Source organism: Bufo bufo, chromosome 10 (assembly GCF_905171765.1).
Source record: "Bufo bufo chromosome 10, aBufBuf1.1, whole genome shotgun sequence".
Classification (NCBI taxonomy): domain Eukaryota; kingdom Metazoa; phylum Chordata; class Amphibia; order Anura; family Bufonidae; genus Bufo; species Bufo bufo.
This window is the reverse complement of record NC_053398.1, coordinates 21,745,566-21,768,064: the sequence shown is the minus strand read 5'-3', so window position 1 is coordinate 21,768,064 and position 22,499 is coordinate 21,745,566. Positions and strand designations below refer to the sequence as shown.

Sequence of the window (22,499 nt, the reverse complement as noted above, 5' to 3'; positions counted from 1 at the left end):
ACTACAGGGTCCTATGGAATGCTGTGTAGCATACCTCTTATTGCTTTTATCAGCCACTCAGGCAAGATGGTTGATGACCTATATATAGGCGTTATAGGTAACACCTATATACAGATAACAGTATTCACCAGTCACAATAGATAACTACAGCTCACCTACTCCCCTCACTGCACAATGACCTCTACACAGGTCACAGAGCATGCCTAAAATATGCTCCCATAGAAACCAGGGTCATCTCTAGACTAAAGGTTCCTATAGTATGCTGCAAAACATACCTCTGAATATTTTTATTAGCCGCGCATGCAAGATGGCCACTGACAATAATATGGAGAAAATAAAATAAATAAAAAATCTAAATTCAGAAAATAACAGATTAATAAAAACAAAAATAATATGTATGGGTGTCTGGCTTTCATTTGTAAGAAAGAATGTCTTAGTCATTCATTCACTTTAAGAATCGCCCTATCTGTGCCCTCGAGAGGCTATGTTCTGCACCATGAGCCACAAGATGCAACATTGCAGTAGTTATCATACATATACTTGTATATAAAACTATAAAGGTCTGAAAATAGAAAGAACGGCAAGAACCTTGTTATCTGAGGCGAGAAGGCGCTGCTGCGTGATCACGGACATGCTGTGCAGACACTGAGAGGACGTCACATGACATTATCAGCGGCCAATCAGAGACAAGACGGACACATGAGCACAAAGAGACAGATGGAGGGAAGAAAATTAAGAATCACTGAGCACAGATGAGAAAATGAAGGCACAAGAACACCAGATTTCAATTTTATTTTTTCAAAGTGAGGAAAAAATAAACTTTTGCAACAATAAAAATGTAAAGGAAAACACTCACCAGAGAAAAAGAGCTTAAAGGGGCATTGCTAGGATCCTAGCATTAAAGGCCTATCCTCAAGACAGGCCATCAGTACCTGATTGGTGGGGGATCTGACACCCTGACAATCAGCTGTTTCAGAGTAGCTCCAGGGTTGAAACTACACAGCGCCGTCCATTGAGTAGTGGACAGGGATGGTAACTGCAGCGTTGCTCCCATTCACTTCAACGGAAGCAGCGCTGCAGTTACCAGCTCCATCAACTACACAAAGGACGGCGCTGTGTCATTCCAATCATGAATTCAGGCACCAAAACTATTCTGAAACAGCTGATCGGCGGGGATGTGGAGTGTTAGGCCTCTGCCGATCAGACATTGATGGCCCATCCTAAGGATAGGGCACGGATATTAAAATTCTGGAATGCCCCTTTAAGGTGTACCTATCATTTCATTAATTTTTTTCTAAATAGATCCAAAGTTCTTTGCTGATTCATTTCATAAAATATCTTGATGGGGACCAGCTCTTGATTTATGTTACAGAACTCCAGACCCTGACTTCCCTTCACACAGTCAAATGTCTAATAGGAGCGAGTGCCACCTCCGAGACCCGTCTTAACTCAAGGACAAGTGCTTCGTTATTTTTGGTAGTCCTACAGCGCTGAATAGAGCGGTGACCGTGCAAGTCCCTCTTACTCTCCATTCGTAATAGGAACCCAGCCACCCACCGCGTTGGAGAACCCAGCCACCCACCGCGTTGGGGAACCCAGCCACCCACCGCGTTGGGGAACCCAGCCACCCACCGCGTAGGGGAACCCAGCCACCCACCGCGTTGGGGAACCCAGCCACCCACCGCGTTGGGGAACCCAGCCACCCACCGCGTTGGGGAACCCAGCCACCCACCGCGTTGGGGAACCCAGCCACCCACCGCGTTGGGGAACCCAGCCACCCACCGCGTTGGGGAACCCAGCCACCCACCGCGTTGGGGAACCCAGCCACCCACCGCGTTGGGGAACCCAGCCACCCACCGCGTTGGGGAACCCAGCCACCCACCGCGTTGGGGAACCCAGCCACCCACCGCGTTGGGGAACCCAGCCACCCACCGCGTTGGGGAACCCAGCCACCCACCGCGTTGGGGAACCCAGCCACCCACCGCGTAAGGGAACCCAGCCACCCACCGCGTAAGGGAACCCAGCCACCCACCGCGTAAGGGAACCCAGCCACCCACCGCGTAAGGGAACCCAGCCACCCACCGCGTAAGGGAACCCAGCCACCCACCGCGTAAGGGAACCCAGCCACCCACCGCGTAAGGGAACCCAGCCACCCACCGCGTAAGGGAACCCAGCCACCCACCGCGTAAGGGAACCCAGCCACCCACCGCGTAAGGGAACCCAGCCACCCACTGGGTAGGGAATTGCAACACAGCTTCGCTTAAAAGAATGGGTATGGCTGCAATCAGCACTGCAGCCCTATGATTCTGAGGAACAGTCTGGGTCCCACAGCTCGAACTCCCATGATAATAAAGTGATGACAAATCGTTTCAATAAGTAGCATAGCGGTAACCCCTTTGAAGTAAAGTACGGTAGATGGGAGTACTCGAGCTCTGTATCAAAACCCTGCTAAATATGTATGAAATGACTCCGCACATACATTAGACCTATGTAGGTTAAGGGTACTTTCACACGTTTTTCTTTTCCGGCGCTGAGTTCCGTCCTAGGGGCTCAAATCCGGAAAAGAACTGATCAGTTTTATTCTAATGCATTCTGAATGGAGAGTAATCCGTTCAGGATGCCTTCAGTTCAGTCTTTTTGACTGATCAGTCTTTTCAGAAAACCGTAGCATGTTGTATTTTTACCTCCGGCCAAAAATCCTGAACACTTTGACTGAACGCCGAATCCGGCCATTTTCCCATTCACTTGCATTAACGCCGGATCCGGCGCCGTGTGTTCCGTCAAACCGGATCCGGCTTTTGCATGTTAAACCCGAAAAATGTGAAAAAAAAGTTAAAGTCCATAAATGGCGGATCCGTTTTTTCCAATGCATTTTTGCATTGTGATCAAAATCCTGATCAGGATTCAAATGTAAATCAGTTTTCACACGTTTTTCCGGATCCGGCGGGCAGTTCCGGTGTCGGAATTGAACGCCGGATTCAAACAACGCTAGTGTGAAAGTAGCCTTAAAAGAAGCAAATGATAAATACATTGTAGAAACTGTACAATACAAGATAAGATGAAAGGGAAATAAAAGGATAAGCTTAATGTGCTTGAGGCAGCTCCTTGATACTTGGAGTTCACTATAGTCATAGACTAATAATGAAGCCATAACTCCAGAACCAACAAAAAGGTACAAAGGTCGATAGAAGGAACACAAACATCAGAGAAAGAAGGGAAAGCAAATAGGCAAAAAAATTGTATTGTAGCTCTGCCCCCATTGACTTGAATAGGGCTGTACTGCAACTAGGCCATGTGACCGATGTACAGTGACGTCACTGGCCTAGGAGGAGTCGGCTGCTTACTGAGTGCCTGGTCTCTTCTAACAGCCAATCAAGGAATTCTCCTGATGCATACTACCTACATTTAGAAAAATAACATGCGAGCAGTGACTTAATGCAGTCATGTTTTGAATAATCAAAAAGAGGAGAAAATGGAAAGTTGACAGAAGGAGCAGAAAGCGTAACAAAGAATAATGGAGCGGAAAACCTTTATAAAGCTAAAACTGACGTAAAAAACAATATAAATGGGAATCAATGGGACATATACCACCTCCCACCCCCATGTACACTGTAGGGTACAGCACCGACACTTGGCCTGTCACCTGTTTCAGGTGCTTCTTGAGTTCAGAAGCTTCTGGCTCCGGGAGAACAGGCAGCAGTTCTGCATTGGTGGGGACCACAACCTGCTCGGAAAAGATAAATGCTGAATGAAGCTGAACATAAATGCACTAGTACAGGGCTGGCCAACCTGCGGCTCTCCAGCTGTTGCAAAACGACAACTCCCAGCATGCCCAGTCTGCCTACAGCTATCAGCTTACAACAGGGAATGGTGGGAGTTGTAGTTTTACAACAGCTGGAGAGCCGCAGGTTGGCCATTCCTGCACTAGTATTACAGAACAGCAGGAAAGAGGAGTCCATCTTTACCTTGTTGGTGTCCAGGTCTACTAGCCACACGTCGTCTGGCATCCTGAAGTCAGATTTGTAGAGGAAGAAGCTGGCAGGAACTCCTATGATGTATGGGGTAGGTGCCAAGAGCAGCTAAACAGTAAATACATTGTGAGATTTCCTGATACGGCGTGAACAAATACAGGCAGCAACAGTGAAGAGGAACAGGAGTCTTAAATTAGGAATCCGTCCGCTGCCAGGAGCCAAGGCAAACTCAGGTGAGATGAGAAAGGTAGGGACCTACAAAAAGCATATAGGACGGCTGGAGAAGACCGAGTCTTACCTGCTCTGCTGAGGCCATACACGTGGGCAGTAGAGGGATTACAGGAAACATATATTCTAGTGGATAGAGCATCGATACAAATGCCATGACGGACATAGACAATGCGTTGTAGTCCCGGGACTGCAGAACCACCTGAAATGTGTAAAGCAATATTCAGAATTGAAACCGGAACTGCCCAAGAGAACCGCCAAGCGAGGGCAATAATAGGAGCGCCAAACACATAGCACGTGGTCTACTGGAATGTGCATCACGTGGCCCACTGATAGCAAGGGCTCAAACAAAGGAGAGCAATATGATATATCGTTAATACATTTCTAGGCAGTGATCTATTGCTATTGATCATGGCATTAAAGGGGTTAAAACGGCAGGATCTAGGTTTTCTCCAATCCTGGCTGCTCTTGCAGTCTGGTGACCATCAATCACCCCATGTATACTATAAATGTACGGAGCTTAAAGGGGTTCTCCCATGACTAATGTAAAAAATGAAAATCAGACATCATATAGTACATGACAATCTCTTTCTAACAAAGCTAGAACCAGCCCTGTACCTCACATGGATACAGAGATCTTCCCGTTCATAATATCAAGCTGGCAGCTCAAGGGGGTGTGTCTCAGCTCTCCCTATCACAGCTCAGGAGGCGTGTCTCAGCTCTCCCTATCACAGCTCAGGAGGCGTGTCTCAGCTCTCCCTATCACAGCTCAAGGGGGCGTGTCTCAGCTCTCCCTATCACAGCTCAAGGGGGCGTGTCTCAGCTCTCCCCATCACAGCTCAAGGGGGCGTGTCTCAGATCTCCCTATCACAGTTCAGGAGGAGTGTCTCAGCTCTCCCCATCACAGCTCAAGGGGGCGTGTCTCAGCTCTCCCTATCACAGCTCAAGGGGGCGTGTCTCAGCTCTCCCTATCACAGCTCAAGGGGGCGTGTCTCAGCTCTCCCTATCACAGCTCAAGGAGGCGTGTCTCAGCTCTCCCTATCACAGCTCAAGGAGGCGTGTCTCAGCTCTCCCTATTACAGCTCAAGGGGGCGTGTCTCAGCTCTCCCCATCACAGCTCAGGAGAAGTGTCTCAGCTCTCCCTATCACAGCTCAGGAGGCGTGTCTCAGCTCTCCCTATCACAGCTCAGGAGGAGTGTCTCAGCTCTCCCCATCACAGCTCAGGAGGAGTGTCTCAGCTCTCCCTATCACAGCTCAGGAGGAGTGTCTCAGCTCTCCCCATCACAGCTCAGGAGGCGTGTCTCAGCTCTCCCTATCACAGCTCAGGAGGAGTGTCTCAGCTCTCCCCATCACAGCTCAGGAGGAGTGTCTCAGCTCTCCCCATCACAGCTCAGGAGGAGTGTCTCAGCTCTCCCCATCACAGCTCAGGAGGAGTGTCTCAGCTCTCCCCATCACAGCTCAGGAGGAGTGTCTCAGCTCTCCCCATCACAGCTCAAGGGGGCGTGTCTCAGCTCTCCCTATCACAGCTCAAGGGGGCGTGTCTCAGCTCTCCCTATCACAGCTCAGGAGGCGTGTCTCAGCTCTCCCTATCACAGCTCAGGAGGCGTGTCTCAGCTCTCCCTATCACAGCTCAGGAGGCGTGTCTCAGCTCTCCCTATCACAGCTCAAGGAGGCGTGTCTCAGCTCTCCCTATCACAGCTCAAGGAGGCGTGTCTCAGCTCTCCCTATCACAGCTCAGGAGGCGTGTCTCAGCTCTCCCTATCACAGCTCAGGAGGCGTGTCTCAGCTCTCCCTATCACAGCTCAGGAGGCGTGTCTCAGCTCTCCCTATCACAGCTCAGGAGGCGTGTCTCAGCTCTCCCTATCACAGCTCAGGAGGCGTGTCTCAGCTCTCCCTATCACAGCTCAGGAGGCGTGTCTCAGCTCTCCCTATCACAGCTCAGGAGGCGTGTCTCAGCTCTCCCTATCACCGCTCAGGAGGCAGCTGAAGCAGGAAACTGAGCATGTGCGACCATCTCAGTGAGCAGGACAAAGTAGTAAGAAGAAAAACTAAGAGTAGGTGGCGCTATACAGATACATTTTATTTAATAACTCACTGGCTGTGCTAAATTTTTAATTACATGCAATTACAAAAGTCTTCAGATCCAGGTGCTGGTTTGAAAACTGTAGAATATTTTTCATGGGACAACCCCTTTAACCACTTCCCGCAACTGTAACGCCGAAAGGCGTCATTGCGGCGGCTCCCCCAGGCTACGCTAACGCCAATAGGCGTCATCTCGCGTGAGCCGAGATTTCCTGTGAACGCGCGCACACAGGCGCGCGCGCTCACAGGAACGGAAGGTAAGAGAGTTGATCTCCAGCCTGCCAGCGGCGATCGTTCGCTGGCAGGCTGGAGATGTGTTTTTTTTAACCCCTAACAGGTATATTAGACGCTGTTTTGATAACAGCGTCTAATATACCTGCTACCTGGTCCTCTGGTGGTCCCCTTTGTTTGGATCGACCACCAGAGGACACAGGTAGCTCAGTAAAGTAGCACCAAGCACCACTACACTACACTACACCCCCCCCCGTCACTTATTAACCCCTTATTAGCCCCTGATCACCCCTGATCACCCCATATAGACTCCCTGATCACCCCCTGTCATTGATTACCCCCCTGTCATTGATCACCCCCCTGTAAAGCTCCATTCAGACGTCCGCATGATTTTTACGGATCCACTGATAGATGGATCGGATCCGCAAAACGCATCCGGACGTCTGAATGAAGCCTTACAGGGGCGTGATCAATGACTGTGGTGATCACCCCATATAGACTCCCTGATCACCCCCCTGTCATTGATTACCCCCCTGTCATTGATTACCCCCCTGTAAAGCTCCATTCAGACGTCCGCATGATTTTTACGGATCCACTGATAGATGGATCGGATCCGCAAAACGCATCCGGACGTCTGAATGAAGCCTTACAGGGGCATGATCAATGACTGTGGTGATCACCCCATATAGACTCCCTGATCACCCCCCTGTAAAGCTCCATTCAGATGTCCGCATGATTTTTACGGATGCACTGATAGATGGATCGGATCCGCAAAACGCATCCGGACGTCTGAATGAAGCCTTACAGGGGCATGATCAATGATTGTGGTGATCACCCCATATAGACTCCCTGATCACCCCCCTGTCATTGATTACACCCCTGTCATTGATCACCCCCCTGTAAAGCTCCATTCAGATGTCCGCATGATTTTTACGGATGCACTGATAGATGGATCGGATCCGCAAAACGCATACAGACGTCTGAATGAAGCCTTACAGGGGCATGATCAATGACTGTGGTGATCACCCCCCTGTCATTGATTACCCCCCTGTAAAGCTCCATTCAGATGTCCGCATGATTTTTACGGATGCACTGATAGATGGATCGGATCCGCAAAACGCATCCGGACGTCTGAATGAAGCCTTACAGGGGCGTGATCAATGACTGTGGTTATCACCCCATATAGACTCCCTGATCACCCCCCTGTCATTGATTACACCCCTGTCATTGATCACCCCCCTGTAAAGCTCCATTCAGATGTCCGCATGATTTTTACGGATCCACTGATAGATGGATCGGATCCGCAAAACGCATCCGGACGTCTGAATGAAGCCTTACAGGGGCATGATCAATGACTGTGGTGATCACCCCATATAGACTCCCTGATCACCCCCCTGTCATTGATTACCCCCCTGTAAAGCTCCATTCAGATGTCCGCATGATTTTTACGGATCCACTGATAGATGGATCGGATCCGCAAAACGCATCCGGACGTCTGAATGAAGCCTTACAGGGGCGTGATCAATGACTGTGGTGATCACCCCATATAGACTCCCTGATCACCCCCCTGTCATTGATTACCCCCCTGTCATTGATTACCCCCCTGTAAAGCTCCATTCAGATGTCCGCATGATTTTTACGGATCCACTGATAGATGGATCGGATCCGCAAAACGCATCCGGACGTCTGAATGAAGCCTTACAGGGGCGTGATCAATGACTGTGGTGATCACCCCATATAGACTCCCTGATCACCCCCCTGTCATTGATTACCCCCCTGTAAAGCTCCATTCAGATGTCCGCATGATTTTTACGGATGCACTGATAGATGGATCGGATCCGCAAAACGCATACGGACGTCTGAATGAAGCCTTACACGGGCGTGATCAATGACTGTGGTTATCACCCCATATTGACTCCCTGATCACCCCCCTGTCATTGATCACCCCCCTGTCATTGATCACCCCCCCTGTCATTGATCACCCCCCTGTCATTGATCACCCCCCTGTCATTGATCACCCCCCCTGTCATTGATCACCCCCCCTGTCATTGATCACCCCCCCTGTCATTGATCACCCCCCCTGTCATTGATCACCCCCCCTGTCATTGATCACCCCCCCTGTCATTGATCACCCCCCCTGTCATTGATCACCCCCCCTGTCATTGATTACCCCCCCTGTCATTGATTACCCCCCCTGTCATTGATCACCCCCCCTGTCATTGATCACCCCCCTGTCATTGATCACCCCTCTGTAAGGCTCCATTCAGACATTTTTTTGGCCCAAGTTAGCGGAATTATTATTTTTTTTTTCTTACAAAGTCTCATATTCCACTAACTTGTGTCAAAAAATGAAATCTCACATGAACTCACCATACCCCTCACGGAAACCAAATGCGTAAAATTTTTTAGACATTTATATTCCAGACTTCTTCTCACGCTTTAGGGCCCCTAGAATGCCAGGGCAGTATAAATACCCCACATGTGACCCCATTTCGGAAAGAAGACACCCCCAGGTATTCCGTGAGGGGCATATTGAGTCCATGAAAGATTGAAATTTTTGTCCCAAGTTAGCGGAAAGGGAGACTTTGTGAGAAAAAAATTAAAAATATCAATTTCCGCTAACTTGTGCCAAAAAAAAAAAATTTCTATGAACTCGCCATGCCCCTCATTGAATACCTTGGGGTGTCTTCTTTCCAAAATGGGGTCACATGTGGGGTATTTATACTGCCCTGGCATTCTAGGGGCCCCAAAGCGTGAGAAGAAGTCTGGTATCCAAATGTCTAAAAATGCCCTCCTAAAAGGAATTTGGGCACCTTTGCGCATCTAGGCTGCAATAAAGTGTCACACATCTGGTATCGCCGTACTCAGGAGAAGTTGGGGAATGTGTTTTGGGGTGTCATTTTACATATACCCATGCTGGGTGAGAGAAATATCTTGGTCAAATGCCAACTTTGTATAAAAAAATGGGAAAAGTTGTCTTTTGCCAAGATATTTCTCTCACCCAGCAAGGGTATATGTAAAATGACACCCCAAAACACATTCCCCAACTTCTCCTGAATACGGCGATACCACATGTGTGACACTTTTTTGCAGCCTAGGTGGGCAAAGGGGCCCATATTCCAAAGAGCACCTTTAGGATTTCACAGGTCATTTACCTACTTACCACACATTAGGGCCCCTGGAAAATGCCAGGGCAGTATAACTACCCCACAAGTGACCCCATTTTGGAAAGAAGACACCCCAAGGTATTCCGTGAGGGGCATGGCAAGTTCCTAGAATTTTTTATTTTTTGTCACAAGTTAGTGGAAAATGCAGATTTTTTTTTTTTTTTTTTTTTCATACAAAGTCTCATATTCCACTAACTTGTGACAAAAAATAAAAACTTCCATGAACTCACTATGCCCATCAGCGAATACCTTGGGGTCTCTTCTTTCCAAAATGGGGTCACTTGTGGGGTAGTTATACTGCCCTGGCATTCTAGGGGCCCAAATGTGTGGTAAGGAGTTTGAAATCAAATTCTGTAAAAAATGACCTGTGAAATCCGAAAGGTGCTCTTTGGAATATGGGCCCCTTTGCCCACCTAGGCTGCAAAAAAGTGTCACACATCTGGTATCCCCGTACTCAGGAGAAGGTGGGGAATGTGTTTTGGGGTGTCATTTTACATATACCCCTGCTGGGTGAGAGAAATATCTTGGCAAAAGACAACTTTTCCCATTTTTTTATACAAAGTTGGCATTTGACCAAGATATTTATCTCACCCAGCATGGGTATATGTAAAAAGACACCCCAAAACACATTCCTCAACTTCTCCTGAATACAGAGATACCAGATGTGTGACACTTTTTTGCAGCCTAGGTGGGCAAAGGGGCCCATATTCCAAAGAGCACCTTTCGGATTTCACAGGTCATTTTTTACAGAATTTGATTTCAAACTCCTTACCACACATTCGGGCCCCTAGAATGCCAGGGCAGTATAACTACCCCACAAGTGACCCCATTTTGGAAAGAAGAGACCCCAAGGTATTCGCTGATGGGCATAGTGAGTTCATGGAAGTTTTTATTTTTTGTCACAAGTTAGTGGAATATGAGACTTTGTATGAAAAAAAAAAAAAAAAAAAAAATCATCATTTTCCACTAACTTGTGACAAAAAATAAAAAATTCTAGGAACTTGCCATGCCCCTCACGGAATACCTTGGGGTGTCTTCTTTCCAAAATGGGGTCACTTGTGGGGTAGTTATACTGCCCTGGCATTCTAGGGGCCCAAATGTGTGGTAAGGAGTTTGAAATCAAATTCTGTAAAAAATGACGAGTGAAATCCGAAAGGTGCTCTTTGGAATATGGGCCCCTTTGCCCACCTAGGCTGCAAAAAAGTGTCACACATCTGGTATCTCCGTACTCAGGAGAAGGTGGGGAATGTGTTTTGGGGTGTCATTTTACATATACCCATGCTGGGTGAGAGAAATATCTTGGCAAAAGACAACTTTTCCCATTTTTTTATACAAAGTTGGCATTTGACCAAGATATTTATCTCACCCAGCATGGGTATATGTAAAATGACACCCCAAAACACATTCCTCAACTTCTCCTGAGTACGTAGATACCAGATGTGTGACACTTTTTTGCAGCCTAGGTGGGCAAAGGGGCCCATATTCCAAAGAGCACCTTTCGGATTTCACTGGTCATTTTTTACAGAATTTGATTTCAAACTCCTTACCACACATTTGGGCCCCTAGAATGCCAGGGCAGTATAACTACCCCACAAGTGACCCCATTTTGGAAAGAAGAGACCCCAAGGTATTTCGTGATGGGCATAATGAGTTCATGGAAGTTTTTATTTTTTGTCACAAGTTAGTGGAATATGAGACTTTGTAGGAAAAAAAATAAAATAAAAAAAAATCATCATTTTCCGCTAACTTGTGACAAAAAATAAAAAGTTCTATGAACTCACTATGCCCATCAGCGAATACCTTAGGGTGTGTACTTTCCGAAATGGGGTCATTTGTGGGGTGTTTGTACTGTCTGGGCATTGTAGAACCTCAGGAAACATGACAGGTGCTCAGAAAGTCAGAGCTGCTTCAAAAAGCGGAAATTCACATTTTTGTACCATAGTTTGTAAACGCTATAACTTTTACCCAAACCATTTTTTTTTTACCCAAACATTTTTTTTTTATCAAAGACATGTAGAACTATAAATTTAGAGCAAAATTTCTATATGGATCTCGTTTTTTTTTGCAAAATTTTACAACTGAAAGTGAAAAATGTCATTTTTTTGCAAAAAAAATCGTTAAATTTCGATTAATAACAAAAAAAGTAAAAATGTCAGCAGCAATGAAATACCACCAAATGAAAGCTCTATTAGTGAGAAGAAAAGGAGGTAAAATTCATTTGGGTGGTAAGTTGCATGACCGAGCAATAAACGGTGAAAGTAGTGTAGTGCCGATTTGTAAAAAAGGGCCTGGTCTTTAGGGGGGTATAAACCTGTGGTCCTTAAGTGGTTAAAGGGTTTCTATCACTTCGTTTTACATAATTAGCTGTCAGACACTAGCGATCCGCTAGTGTCTGCTCTGCTAAACCATCCTAATATAACTGCTTTTGGGGCAGCCGTTTTTCTAAAAAAAGAATATTTTATTAATATGCTAATGAGCCTCTAGGTGCTATGGGGGCGTCATTAGCACCTAGAGGCTCAGTCTACCTTCAGAAACTGCCGCCGCCCAGCGCGTCCCTCCAGCCCGCCCATCTCCTCCTGAATGCAATCCTCCCTGTGAGCGCCTGTATTCGGCGCATGCGCAGTGAATGTCTGACAGCTTCCCTGCTCAGACATCTCCACTGCGCCTGTTCCTCGGAGCACTATGACGTCATCACGCAGGCACAGTGGAGATGTCTGAGCAGAGAAGCGGTCAGACATTCACTGCGCATGCGCCGAATACAGGCGCTCACAGGGAGGATCGCATTCAGGAGGAGATGGGCGGGCTGGAGGGACGCGCTGGGCGGCGGCAGTTTCTGAAGGTAGACTGAGCCTTTAGGTGCTAATGACGCCCCCATAGCACCTAGAGGCTCATTAGCATATTAATAAAAGTTCTTTTTTTAGCAAAACGGCTGCCCCAAAACCTATTATATTAGGATGGTTTGGCAGAGCAGACACTAGCGGATCGCTAGTGTCTGACAGCTAATTATGTAAAACGAAGTGATAGAAACCCTTTAAGCCAGTTTCACATCTGCATTTTGAAATCCAGCAGAGGAAAGTCCTGCTGGAGTTCACCGTATACGGCATAACCAGATACTGCCGTTCGCCACAGCATCACTATTGACTACAATGGGATCCGTCCGGTTTCCGACATGAGTGCTGGGTTTCCGCTAGACAAGAACCGGTGCACGCACCAGTTTTTGTCTGTCCGAAACCAGGCAGTCATGACAGAAACCAGCCGGATGCCCGCAGGATCCCATTATAGTCAAGGCATTCCAGCGGTGGACAGCAGTATCCGGCTATGCCTTAGCACTAATTACTAGCTGCTGTATCATCAAGGGCTTAATAGGATTAAAGGAGGCTGGAAAATAAAAATGGCCTCTTTTTTCCCCAGCGACATTTTTGTCCATCAGTTGTGTGTGGTATTGCAGGACGGGCACAATGAAATGAGTAGTGCTGAGCTGTAATACCAGATATAGATGACGGACAAGAATGATAATGGCACATCTCCAGTGGCGTGACAAGGGGGAAGGGGTGCAGTCCGCCCGGGTGCAGGCTCTCAGTGGGGTGCCAGAAGCAATGTGCACTTCCAACAATACAGATGGAAGCGCTCATTGCTGGAGCGCAGGGTCCTGTTACTCACCGCTCAGCTCCCAGCACTCCACCCCTCCTTCAGGCCGGCGGCGCTCTTAATGGTGAAGCAGGACTTCTCCCTGCTCCACCGTTCATCCTGCAGTCATAGATCGCGCTGCTGACCTGTGTGGGCGGAGCCTGCAGCCAGAGGATCTGCATAAGCTCCACGCACACAGTGCTGCAGAGTGATCTCTGCCGGCGGGGAAGAGAGGTATGCGAGCTTCAGGAACAGGACAAGGTGGGTAGTTACTGTGTTTTTGGTTTTTTTTAATACAGAGGGGGCACAGAGGGCTTTATTACTATGGAGGGGGCACAGAGGGCTTTATTACTATGGAGGGGGCACAGAGGGCTTTATTACTATGGAAGGGGCACAGAGGGCTTTGTTACTATGGAAGAGGCACAGAGGGCTTTATTACTATGGAGGGGGCACAGAGCCAGAGGGAGGGCATTACTACAATGAAGGGGGCACAGTGGGCATTATTACTGTGAATGGGGCACAATGGGGAATATTACTATAAAAGGGGGCACAATGGGGATTATTACTATGAAGGGGGCACAATGGGGATTATTACTGTGAAGGGGCACAAAGAGGGCATTACAACTGTGAAAGGGGCACAGAGAAGGCATAACTACTGTAAAAGGGGCACAATGTGGGCATAACTACCGTAAAAGGGGCACAATGTGGGCATAACTACTGTGAGAGGGCACAATGTGGGCATAACTACTGTGAGAGGGCACAATGTGGGCATAACTACTGTGAGAGGACACAATGTGGGCATAACTACTGTGAGAGGACACAATGTGGGCATAACTACTGTGAGAGGACACAATGTGGGCATAACTACTGTGAGAGGACACAATGTGGGCATAACTACTGTGAGAGGACACAATGTGGGCATAACTACTGTGAGAGGACACAATGTGGGCATAACTACTGTGAGAGGACACAATGTGGGCATAACTACTGTGGGGGGGGGGGCACACATCTGTACAAAACTACTGTGAAGGTTGTACAATGAGGGCAAAACTACTGTGAGGGGGTACCATTTTTTTAAAGTATTGGGGGAGTGGGGTGCCAGAGAAAGGACCAGCCCCGGGTGCCAAACACCCCAGGCACGCCACTGCCCATCTCCTCCCCCAATGTCATACAACTCCTTTACCCACCTGGAAGGAATTCTGCAGAAATTCATCCAGCCATGATGTATAATTATAAAAAATTTAAAAAACACATGGGTGTAAGCGACTCTTTCCATACCTTATGTTCCAGCAAAATGCAGGATAAGACTTGCAAACAGGCCTCCACTCCAAGGAGCTCGAGGGGCAGGTGTAGGGGAAAATCCACCAGGGAGAATCTGGAAGGGTCGGGAAGAGCAAAGGTCAAGGGTGGCTGCATCTCTAAGGGTAAGACTTCCACGTCGACTCTCTTCTGGCCGGGCACTGGAGTGGGAGATCGGAGCAAGCGATAAATCCACGCTTCTATCTCCCGTAGGTCGTGCAGGAGAACGTTAGACTTTTCTTCTAACTGTAAAGAGCCGGTGAAGATCCTCCACATGGTGTCTCTGAAACACAAATGTCGAGCCAATCAATCTACTTCCCACAGAGAAATCGACCGGGACATTAGTATTTAACACTACGGGCACCAATATCTAGTTACCATGTAGAACAGGGAGCTGTAGAGAGTGAATTTCCTTAAATGGGGTCTCCAAGACTTTGTTATTGATGGGCTACCCTTAGGATGAGGCATCAATACTAGACTGATGGCCACCCCCTCTAATCAACTGCTACAGGGCCATCGGACCTAAGGCTATTTTCACACTAGCGTTTTTTGCGAATCCGTCATGGATCTGCAAAAACGCTTCTGTTACAATAATACAACCGCATGCATCCGTCATGAACGGATCCGGTTGTATTATGTCTTCTATAGCCATGACGGATCCGTCATGAACACCACTGAAAGTCAATTGGGGCGTCAGATAAAACGGATCTGTCCCCATTGACTTACATTGTGTGTCAAGACGGATCTGTCTTGCTGCTTGCAGCGTTATTCTGTCTGCGATGGGGACGCAACCAAACGGAACGGAATGCATTTTGGAGCGCTCCGTTTTGTTCAGTTCAGTTTTGTCCCCATTGACAATGAATGGGGACAAAACGGAAGCTTTTTTTTACGGTATTGAGACCCTATGACAGATCTCAATAGCGGAATTGAAAACGCTAGTGTGAAAGCAGCCCAACACAGGAGCAGATAGCTCCACACACCGTGTAGAGGTCGTGCCGAGTCACAGCAGCTCGGACCGCCAACGATCAGATACTGATGACCGATCCTAAGGATATCGGAGTCATGAAAACCCTTTTAATATTATTTCAGATACCTCCAATTTTTGAAGAAAGGCCCAGAATGATGTAAAACAATAGACGGACCCCCCACCTCGCTCACTCCCCTGCTGGTCTCCATGTCTGCTCCCTCTCGACTGACACTAGGGTCATTCCCTAACCAGAAAGCGACGGGACGGGAGTGGTGGGGGATCAGTAGGGTTAGTGTCACTCATTTTATTATTTTACACCATTCTGAAGTTTAAAAAAAAAATATTAAAAATTGTAATTGGCCTGACAACCCTTTTAAAGCTACTTTCACACTTGCGGCAGAGGAGTCCGGTAGGGAGTATGCCAACTGATTGCATTTTAAGACTGATCAGGATCCGTCTTACAAATGCATTGCAAGAACGTATCTGTCTGTCCGTTTGTCATACGGACAAACGGATCCGTTTTGATTTTTTTTCCACATTTTTACTGATCTGCGCATGCGCAGACTGGAAGGACGCATTCGGCATTTTGAATGCCGAATCCGGCACTAGTACATTCCTATGGAAAAAATGCCTGATCTGGCATTCAGGCCAGTGTTCAGTTTTTTGGGCCGCATGCTGCGGTTTTATCTTTTGCCTGATCAGCCAAAAAGACTGAACTGAAGACATCCTGAACGGATCGCTCTCCATTCAGAATGCATGGGGATAAAACTGATCAGTTATTTTCCGGTATAGAGCCCCTAGGACGGAACTCCGTGCCGGAAAATAAAAACGCTATTGTGAAAGTACCCTAAGTAAGAACAACCAGAGCTGAAGAAGCGGAGGAATTTGTGCGTCGGGCCGACTGCTTCCTGTCTATTTGAAACGATCTGCTCCAGTCCAAGAAATATCACTGCCAAAACCAGAACCATAAACTTTTGGCGACTTTGGAACTTTTTAGACAGCAGATAGAAAGATTTTTAATGCAGATATATAGAGGCACATACAGATGAAGCCATATTATGCGTCCCATTGTGGCGTGCTCTGTCACATGACATGTTAAAGACGTATTCGCCCCTAAAGGGATTGCTTCCAGCGCCTCACGGATCAGTAGGGGCTTTGTGCGACGCTGTGTACGCTTTGCTGCACGCTCGAGGGCTCAGGCATACCCAAACCACACCGCTTCTTTTACATTTTAAAGAGGAGCCGTCCCCTCTCCTGACATGTCTGTTGTAGTATCTACTTGCATTTCCCATGTAATAACACTTCTGGAGCATCTATTCTTATGACTCTGTTGTGATGTTCCTCTATTACTCCCATTAGATATTTTAGAAGTAAAGGCGTTACCAATAAGGGGGTGTAACTGCACAGTCTGACAACGGCCAGTGTTAGACTGTGCAGGGACGCCCCCCCCCCCCCTAGCTGGAATCATCCAAACTTCTAGCAGGAATAAAAGAGGAAAGGCACAACACACAGTCCTAAGAATAGATGCTTCAGAAATGTTATTACAAGGAGAATGCAAGTAATGACTAAAACGATCATGCCATGTCGGGGGATTAATCACTCTCCTCCATGGCCGCCTTGCAGGACACGCTCGCCTTTATCACGAGGAGGACAGCGCAGGCGGTTTACTCATTGCTTCATATTAGAAGGACATTACGGAGATGAATCAGAGGTCTTCTTATAACAGAAGGATGCTTATGCAGGAGAACACAATCCATTTTCAAGGGCTTCAGTACATAAACGGCCGCCGTCTGGTCATGGGTTCATTATGTCATTACAATGAGAGGGAAGGGAGAGAAAAATACACAGAAAAGGGCCAAGTACGAATCACTGCCTCCTTCTGCATCCCACACAGCACACTGCCTCCATCATTGCCACAGTCACCGATGGTCAGCTCTGCCCAACGGTCAGCCAAACCCAGGGATTTCGTTTTGGATCCACCTGCAACTCAATGTCTTCCAGGCATGCTGAATTTTAATATTTACTACTTTGTTTGCTTGGGAGATAAGCCGCAGCAAGAGGCATCAGGCACCAGCCGTCCCCACTGCGCTGAGCATTCGCCTGCTGTCCGCATCCGTATGACCGTTCCACAAAAGACAGAACATGTCCTATACTTGTCCGCAAAATGTGGACCCATTGAAGTCAATGGGTCTGCAAACAAATAAAATAATAATAATATAATATAATATAATTTTGTGGATCCGCAGTTTGCTTACAGTCATGTGCATGAGACCTAAAGGAGTTGCCCAGGACATAAAACAGGACAGGTCATCAATATATGATCAGTGGGGGGGGGGGGGCACCCTGCCGATCAGCTGTTGGAAGCTGCCGTCCCTGATCAGCGCGGCCTCTTCATCGGCCTGTGACGTCAGGAACCATCTCCCATCAGGCACATGGCCTTTCTGCAGCTCGGTTCTATTGAAGTGAATGGGATTGAGCTGCAATACCAAGCATAGCTCTGCGGTCCCTTCAAACAGAGGATCAGAGGGGCTGCCGGGAGACGGACCCTCACCCATTTGATACTGATGACCTGTCCTGAAGATAGGTCATCGACCTTTAAGTCCAGAAAATCCCACTTAACGGTGAAGTCACGGGAGATGGTTCCTGGCTGAACAAGTTTTTATCTGACAGGGTTCCCCCAGGGGGAGGAGAGTTTCAGCAGGAAAAAAATAAAAATAGCTGCTCAAAAATTCTGCAGTAAGGAGGGCCGACGGTGCCAGTCCAGACCTTCCCAGCCACGACCTAAGGGTCCATTCACACGTCCGTGGTGTATTGCGGATCCGCAATACACCCGGTCAGCACCCCCCATAGAACTGCCCATTCTTGTCCGCAATTGCGCACCAGAATAAGACATGTTCTATTTTTGCGGGGCCGCGCTCCGGAAATGCGGATGCACATCTCCACATCTCTTCCGGCCCCATAGAGAATGAATGGGTCCGCACCCATTGCCGATATTGCGGACATGTGAATGGACCCTTAAAGGGGTTTTCCAGTTTGCATCAACAATATTTATGAAGGTAGCTGTAAATTGCTCCTATCTTCCAGTCTGGGCTGTGGTCACATGACCATGTCCATGCAGCTCTTTATTTCCTGTGATGTTATGTCCGTGGGTGGGGCAGTGATAGGGGAGTGTCTATGTAACTAGAAGGGTGGGAGGAGCTATAAACTAGCTGGGCGTTGGTAGGGGGGCGGTGATATGGGCGTGTCTATGTAACTAGCTGGGTGGGAGGAGCTATAAACCAACTGGGAGTTGTTAGGGACGGTGCTAGGGGTATGGCAAAGAAAAGAGAAGTGCTTCATGGGTTTGGTTGGATCCAGCAACAAGAAGAGCGACATACAGGAGGGAAACAAATGGGTCAGGAGAGTCCAGATTGAACCAAATTGAAGAAAAAACAAAAAAGCATGGGGGAGATGAACATGAGGTAAGAAACTGCATGAGCAGATCTGTTAGGCTACTTTCACACTTGCAGCAGAGGATTCCGTCGCCGGAACTGCCTGCCGGATCCGGCAAAACGTGTGCCAACTGATGGCATTTGTAAGACCTGATCCTGATCTGTCTTACAAATGCATTGAAATGCCGGATCCGTCGTTCCGGTGTCATCCGGAAAAACGGTTCCGGCATTTATTTTTTAAAAATTTCGGTCTGCGCATGGACGGATCCGGCATTCCTGTATTTTGAATGCCGAATCTGGCACTAATACATTCCTATGGAAAAAAATGCCGGATCTGGCAATCAGGCAAGTGTTCAGTTTTTTTGGCCGTAGATAAAACCGTAGCATGCTGCGGTTTTATCTTTTGCCTGAGCAGTCTAAAAGACTGAACTGAAGACATCCTGATGCATCCTGATCGGATTGCTCTCCATTCAGAATGCATGGGGATATGCCCGATCAGTTCTTTTTTGGTATAGAGCCCCTAGGACGGAACTCAATGCCGGAAAAGAAAAACGCTAGTGTGAAAGTGGCCTTAAACATCATAGTAATCCTGGGAAATCCCTTTAATGATCAGGCAGAGCACTGACTGATCACCTAGGTCTTATTGGCTTCTACCTCACAGGTGTTTTTTTTGCCTTCCTCTGGATAAACTTGCAGGATAACAGGCTGAACTGGATGGACAGATGTCTTTTTTCGGCCTCATGTACTATGTTACTATGTTATGTTATTAGCTACTAGGCACCCGCGGGCTGCTGCTTAGGGGTAAGAATTGAGGCTGCGCGGTCCTATAATAGCTTCATGGTGGCGCTGAGGGAAAGGGTTTACGATTAGAAAATCATGGCCACCATCTTCCAAAAACAGCGCTACATCTGCCCACAGGCTGGGTATGGTATTGCAGCTCAGTCTCGTTCATGTCAATGGAGCTGAGCTGCAATACCATACACAACCCATGGACAGGTGTGGCGCTGTTTCAGGAAGAAAGCCGTTGTGTTTTTCTAGTCCTAGAAAGTAATATTTACCCTTACTGGGACAATGTCACAATGTCAAACAACTCTATTTGCTCTGCCTCCCCGCATAGCAGAAGAAAAACGTGGTTTTCCATTGTGTACATATCGCTAACATATTCCGCTGCTCTGTACATACAGAGTATTCCTCCCATCAGTCCCTGACCCCAGGCTGTAACCTGATCGGTCAGTATGGGCGACTGCTCCTCAGGTCACTATATGTTCCTTACGTCCTGAAGAACAGTCGCCATGTTCCAGACCATCATCTGTGCCAACCATGCCATGTAGGAGTCACTATACATCCCATCCCCTTCAGCCCTAATATCCTACAGAAAGGGCACTTGACGTTCTATATCTTCCCATGTCCTGGAAATGTCACTATATAATCTATACGCCGATGTTCTGTAATATACCTCCCCGTCCTATACAGAGGTCACTGTACGTTCTATACCTCCCTGTCCTATACAGAGGTCACTGTACGTTCTATACCTCCCCGTCCTATACAGAGGTCACTGTACGTTCTATACCTCCCCGTCCTATACAGAGGTCACTGTACGTTCTATACCTCCCCGTCCTATAGAGGTCACTGTACGTTCTATACCTCCCCGTCCTATACAGAGGTCACTGTACGTTCTATACCTCCCCGTCCTATAGAGGTCACTGTACGTTCTATACCTCCCCGTCCTATAGAGGTCACTGTACGTTCTATACCTCCCCGTCCTATACAGAGGTCACTGTACGTTCTATACCTCCCCGTCCTATAGAGGTTACTGTACGTTCTATACCTCCCCGTCCTATAGAGGTCACTGTACGTTCTATACCTCCATGTCCTATACAGAGGTCACTGTACGTTCTATACCTCCCTGTCCTATACAGAGGTCACTGTACGTTCTATACCTCCCCGTCCTATACAGAGGTCACTGTACGTTCTATACCTCCCCGTCCTATACAGAGGTCACTGTACGTTCTATACCTCCATGTCCTATACAGAGGTCACTGTACGTTCTATACCTCCCCGTCCTATACAGAGGTCACTGTACGTTCTATACCTCCCCGTCGTATACAGAGGTCACTGTACGTTCTATACCTCCATGTCCTATACAGAGGTCACTGTACGTTCTATACCTCCATGTCCTATACAGAGGTCACTGTACGTTCTATACCTCCATGTCCTATACAGAGGTCACTGTACGTTCTATACCTCCCCGTCCTATACAGAGGTCACTGTACGTTCTATACCTCCATGTCCTATACAGAGGTCACTGTACGTTCTATACCTCCATGTCCTATACAGAGGTCACTGTACGTTCTATACCTCCATGTCCTATACAGAGGTCACTGTACGTTCTATACCTCCATGTCCTATACAGAGGTCACTGTACGTTCTATACCTCCCCGTCCTATACAGAGGTCACTGTACGTTCTATACCTCCCCGTCCTATAGAGAGGTCACTGTACGTTCTATACCTCCCCGTCCTATACAGAGGTCACTGTACGTTCTATACCTCCATGTCCTATACAGAAGTCACTGTACGTTCTATACCTCCCCGTCCTATACAGAGGTCACTGTACGTTCTATACCTCCATGTCCTATACAGAGGTCACTGTACGTTCTATACCTCCCCGTCCTATACAGAGGTCACTGTACGTTCTATACCTCCCCGTCCTATACAGAGGTCACTGTACGTTCTATACCTCCATGTCCTATACAGAGGTCACTGTACGTTCTATACCTCCCCGTCCTATAGAGGTCACTGTACGTTCTATACCTCCATGTCCTATAGAGGTCACTGTACGTTCTATACCTCCATGTCCTATACAGAGGTCACTGTACGTTCTATACCTCCATGTCCTATACAGAGGTCACTGTACGTTCTATACCTCCCCGTCCTATACAGAGGTCACTGTACGTTCTATACCTCCATGTCCTATACAGAGGTCACTGTACGTTCTATACCTCCATGTCCTATACAGAGGTCACTGTACGTTCTATACCTCCCCGTCCTATAGAGGTCACTGTACGTTCTATACCTCCATGTCCTATAGAGGTCACTGTACGTTCTATACCTCCCCGTCCTATACAGAGGTCACTGTACGTTCTATACCTCCATGTCCTATACAGAGGGCACTGTACGTTCTATACCTCCCCGTCCTATACAGAGGTCACTGTACGTTCTATACCTCCATGTCCTATACAGAGGGCACTGTACGTTCTATACCTCCCCGTCCTATACAGAGGGCACTGTACGTTCTATACCTCTGTGTCTTATACAGGAGGTCCCTGTACGTTCTATACCTCCATGTCCTATACAGAGGTCACTGTACGTTCTATACCGCCACATCCCATACAGAGGTCACTGTACATTCTATACCTCCACATCCTATAGAGTGGTCACTATTCGCTCCATATCCTTGGAGAGATCTATATGTTCCGCAGAGCTGTAGGCACGTCG

General features: G+C 47.7%; 1 protein-coding gene across 10 annotated transcripts in view; it reads right to left on the bottom strand.

Moving 5' to 3' along the window:
• MADD (MAP kinase activating death domain) overlaps positions 1–22,499 on the bottom strand; it is a 113,838-nt gene that overhangs the window by 61,348 nt on the left and 29,991 nt on the right. For 6 of the 10 annotated variants that reach the window (XM_040409196.1, XM_040409200.1, XM_040409197.1 and 3 more), the window contains exons 4-8: positions 14,585–14,888; positions 4,270–4,401; positions 3,966–4,079; positions 3,644–3,724; positions 589–645 (exon numbers count right to left, since the gene is read on the bottom strand). In XM_040409196.1, the coding sequence (XP_040265130.1) occupies positions 589–645; positions 3,644–3,724; positions 3,966–4,079; positions 4,270–4,401; positions 14,585–14,888 (688 nt within the window). The remainder of the gene's footprint in view (positions 1–588; positions 646–3,643; positions 3,725–3,965; positions 4,080–4,269; positions 4,402–14,584; positions 14,889–22,499) is intronic. The other 4 variants (XM_040409198.1, XM_040409204.1, XM_040409203.1 and 1 more) reach the window with 1 other exon arrangement.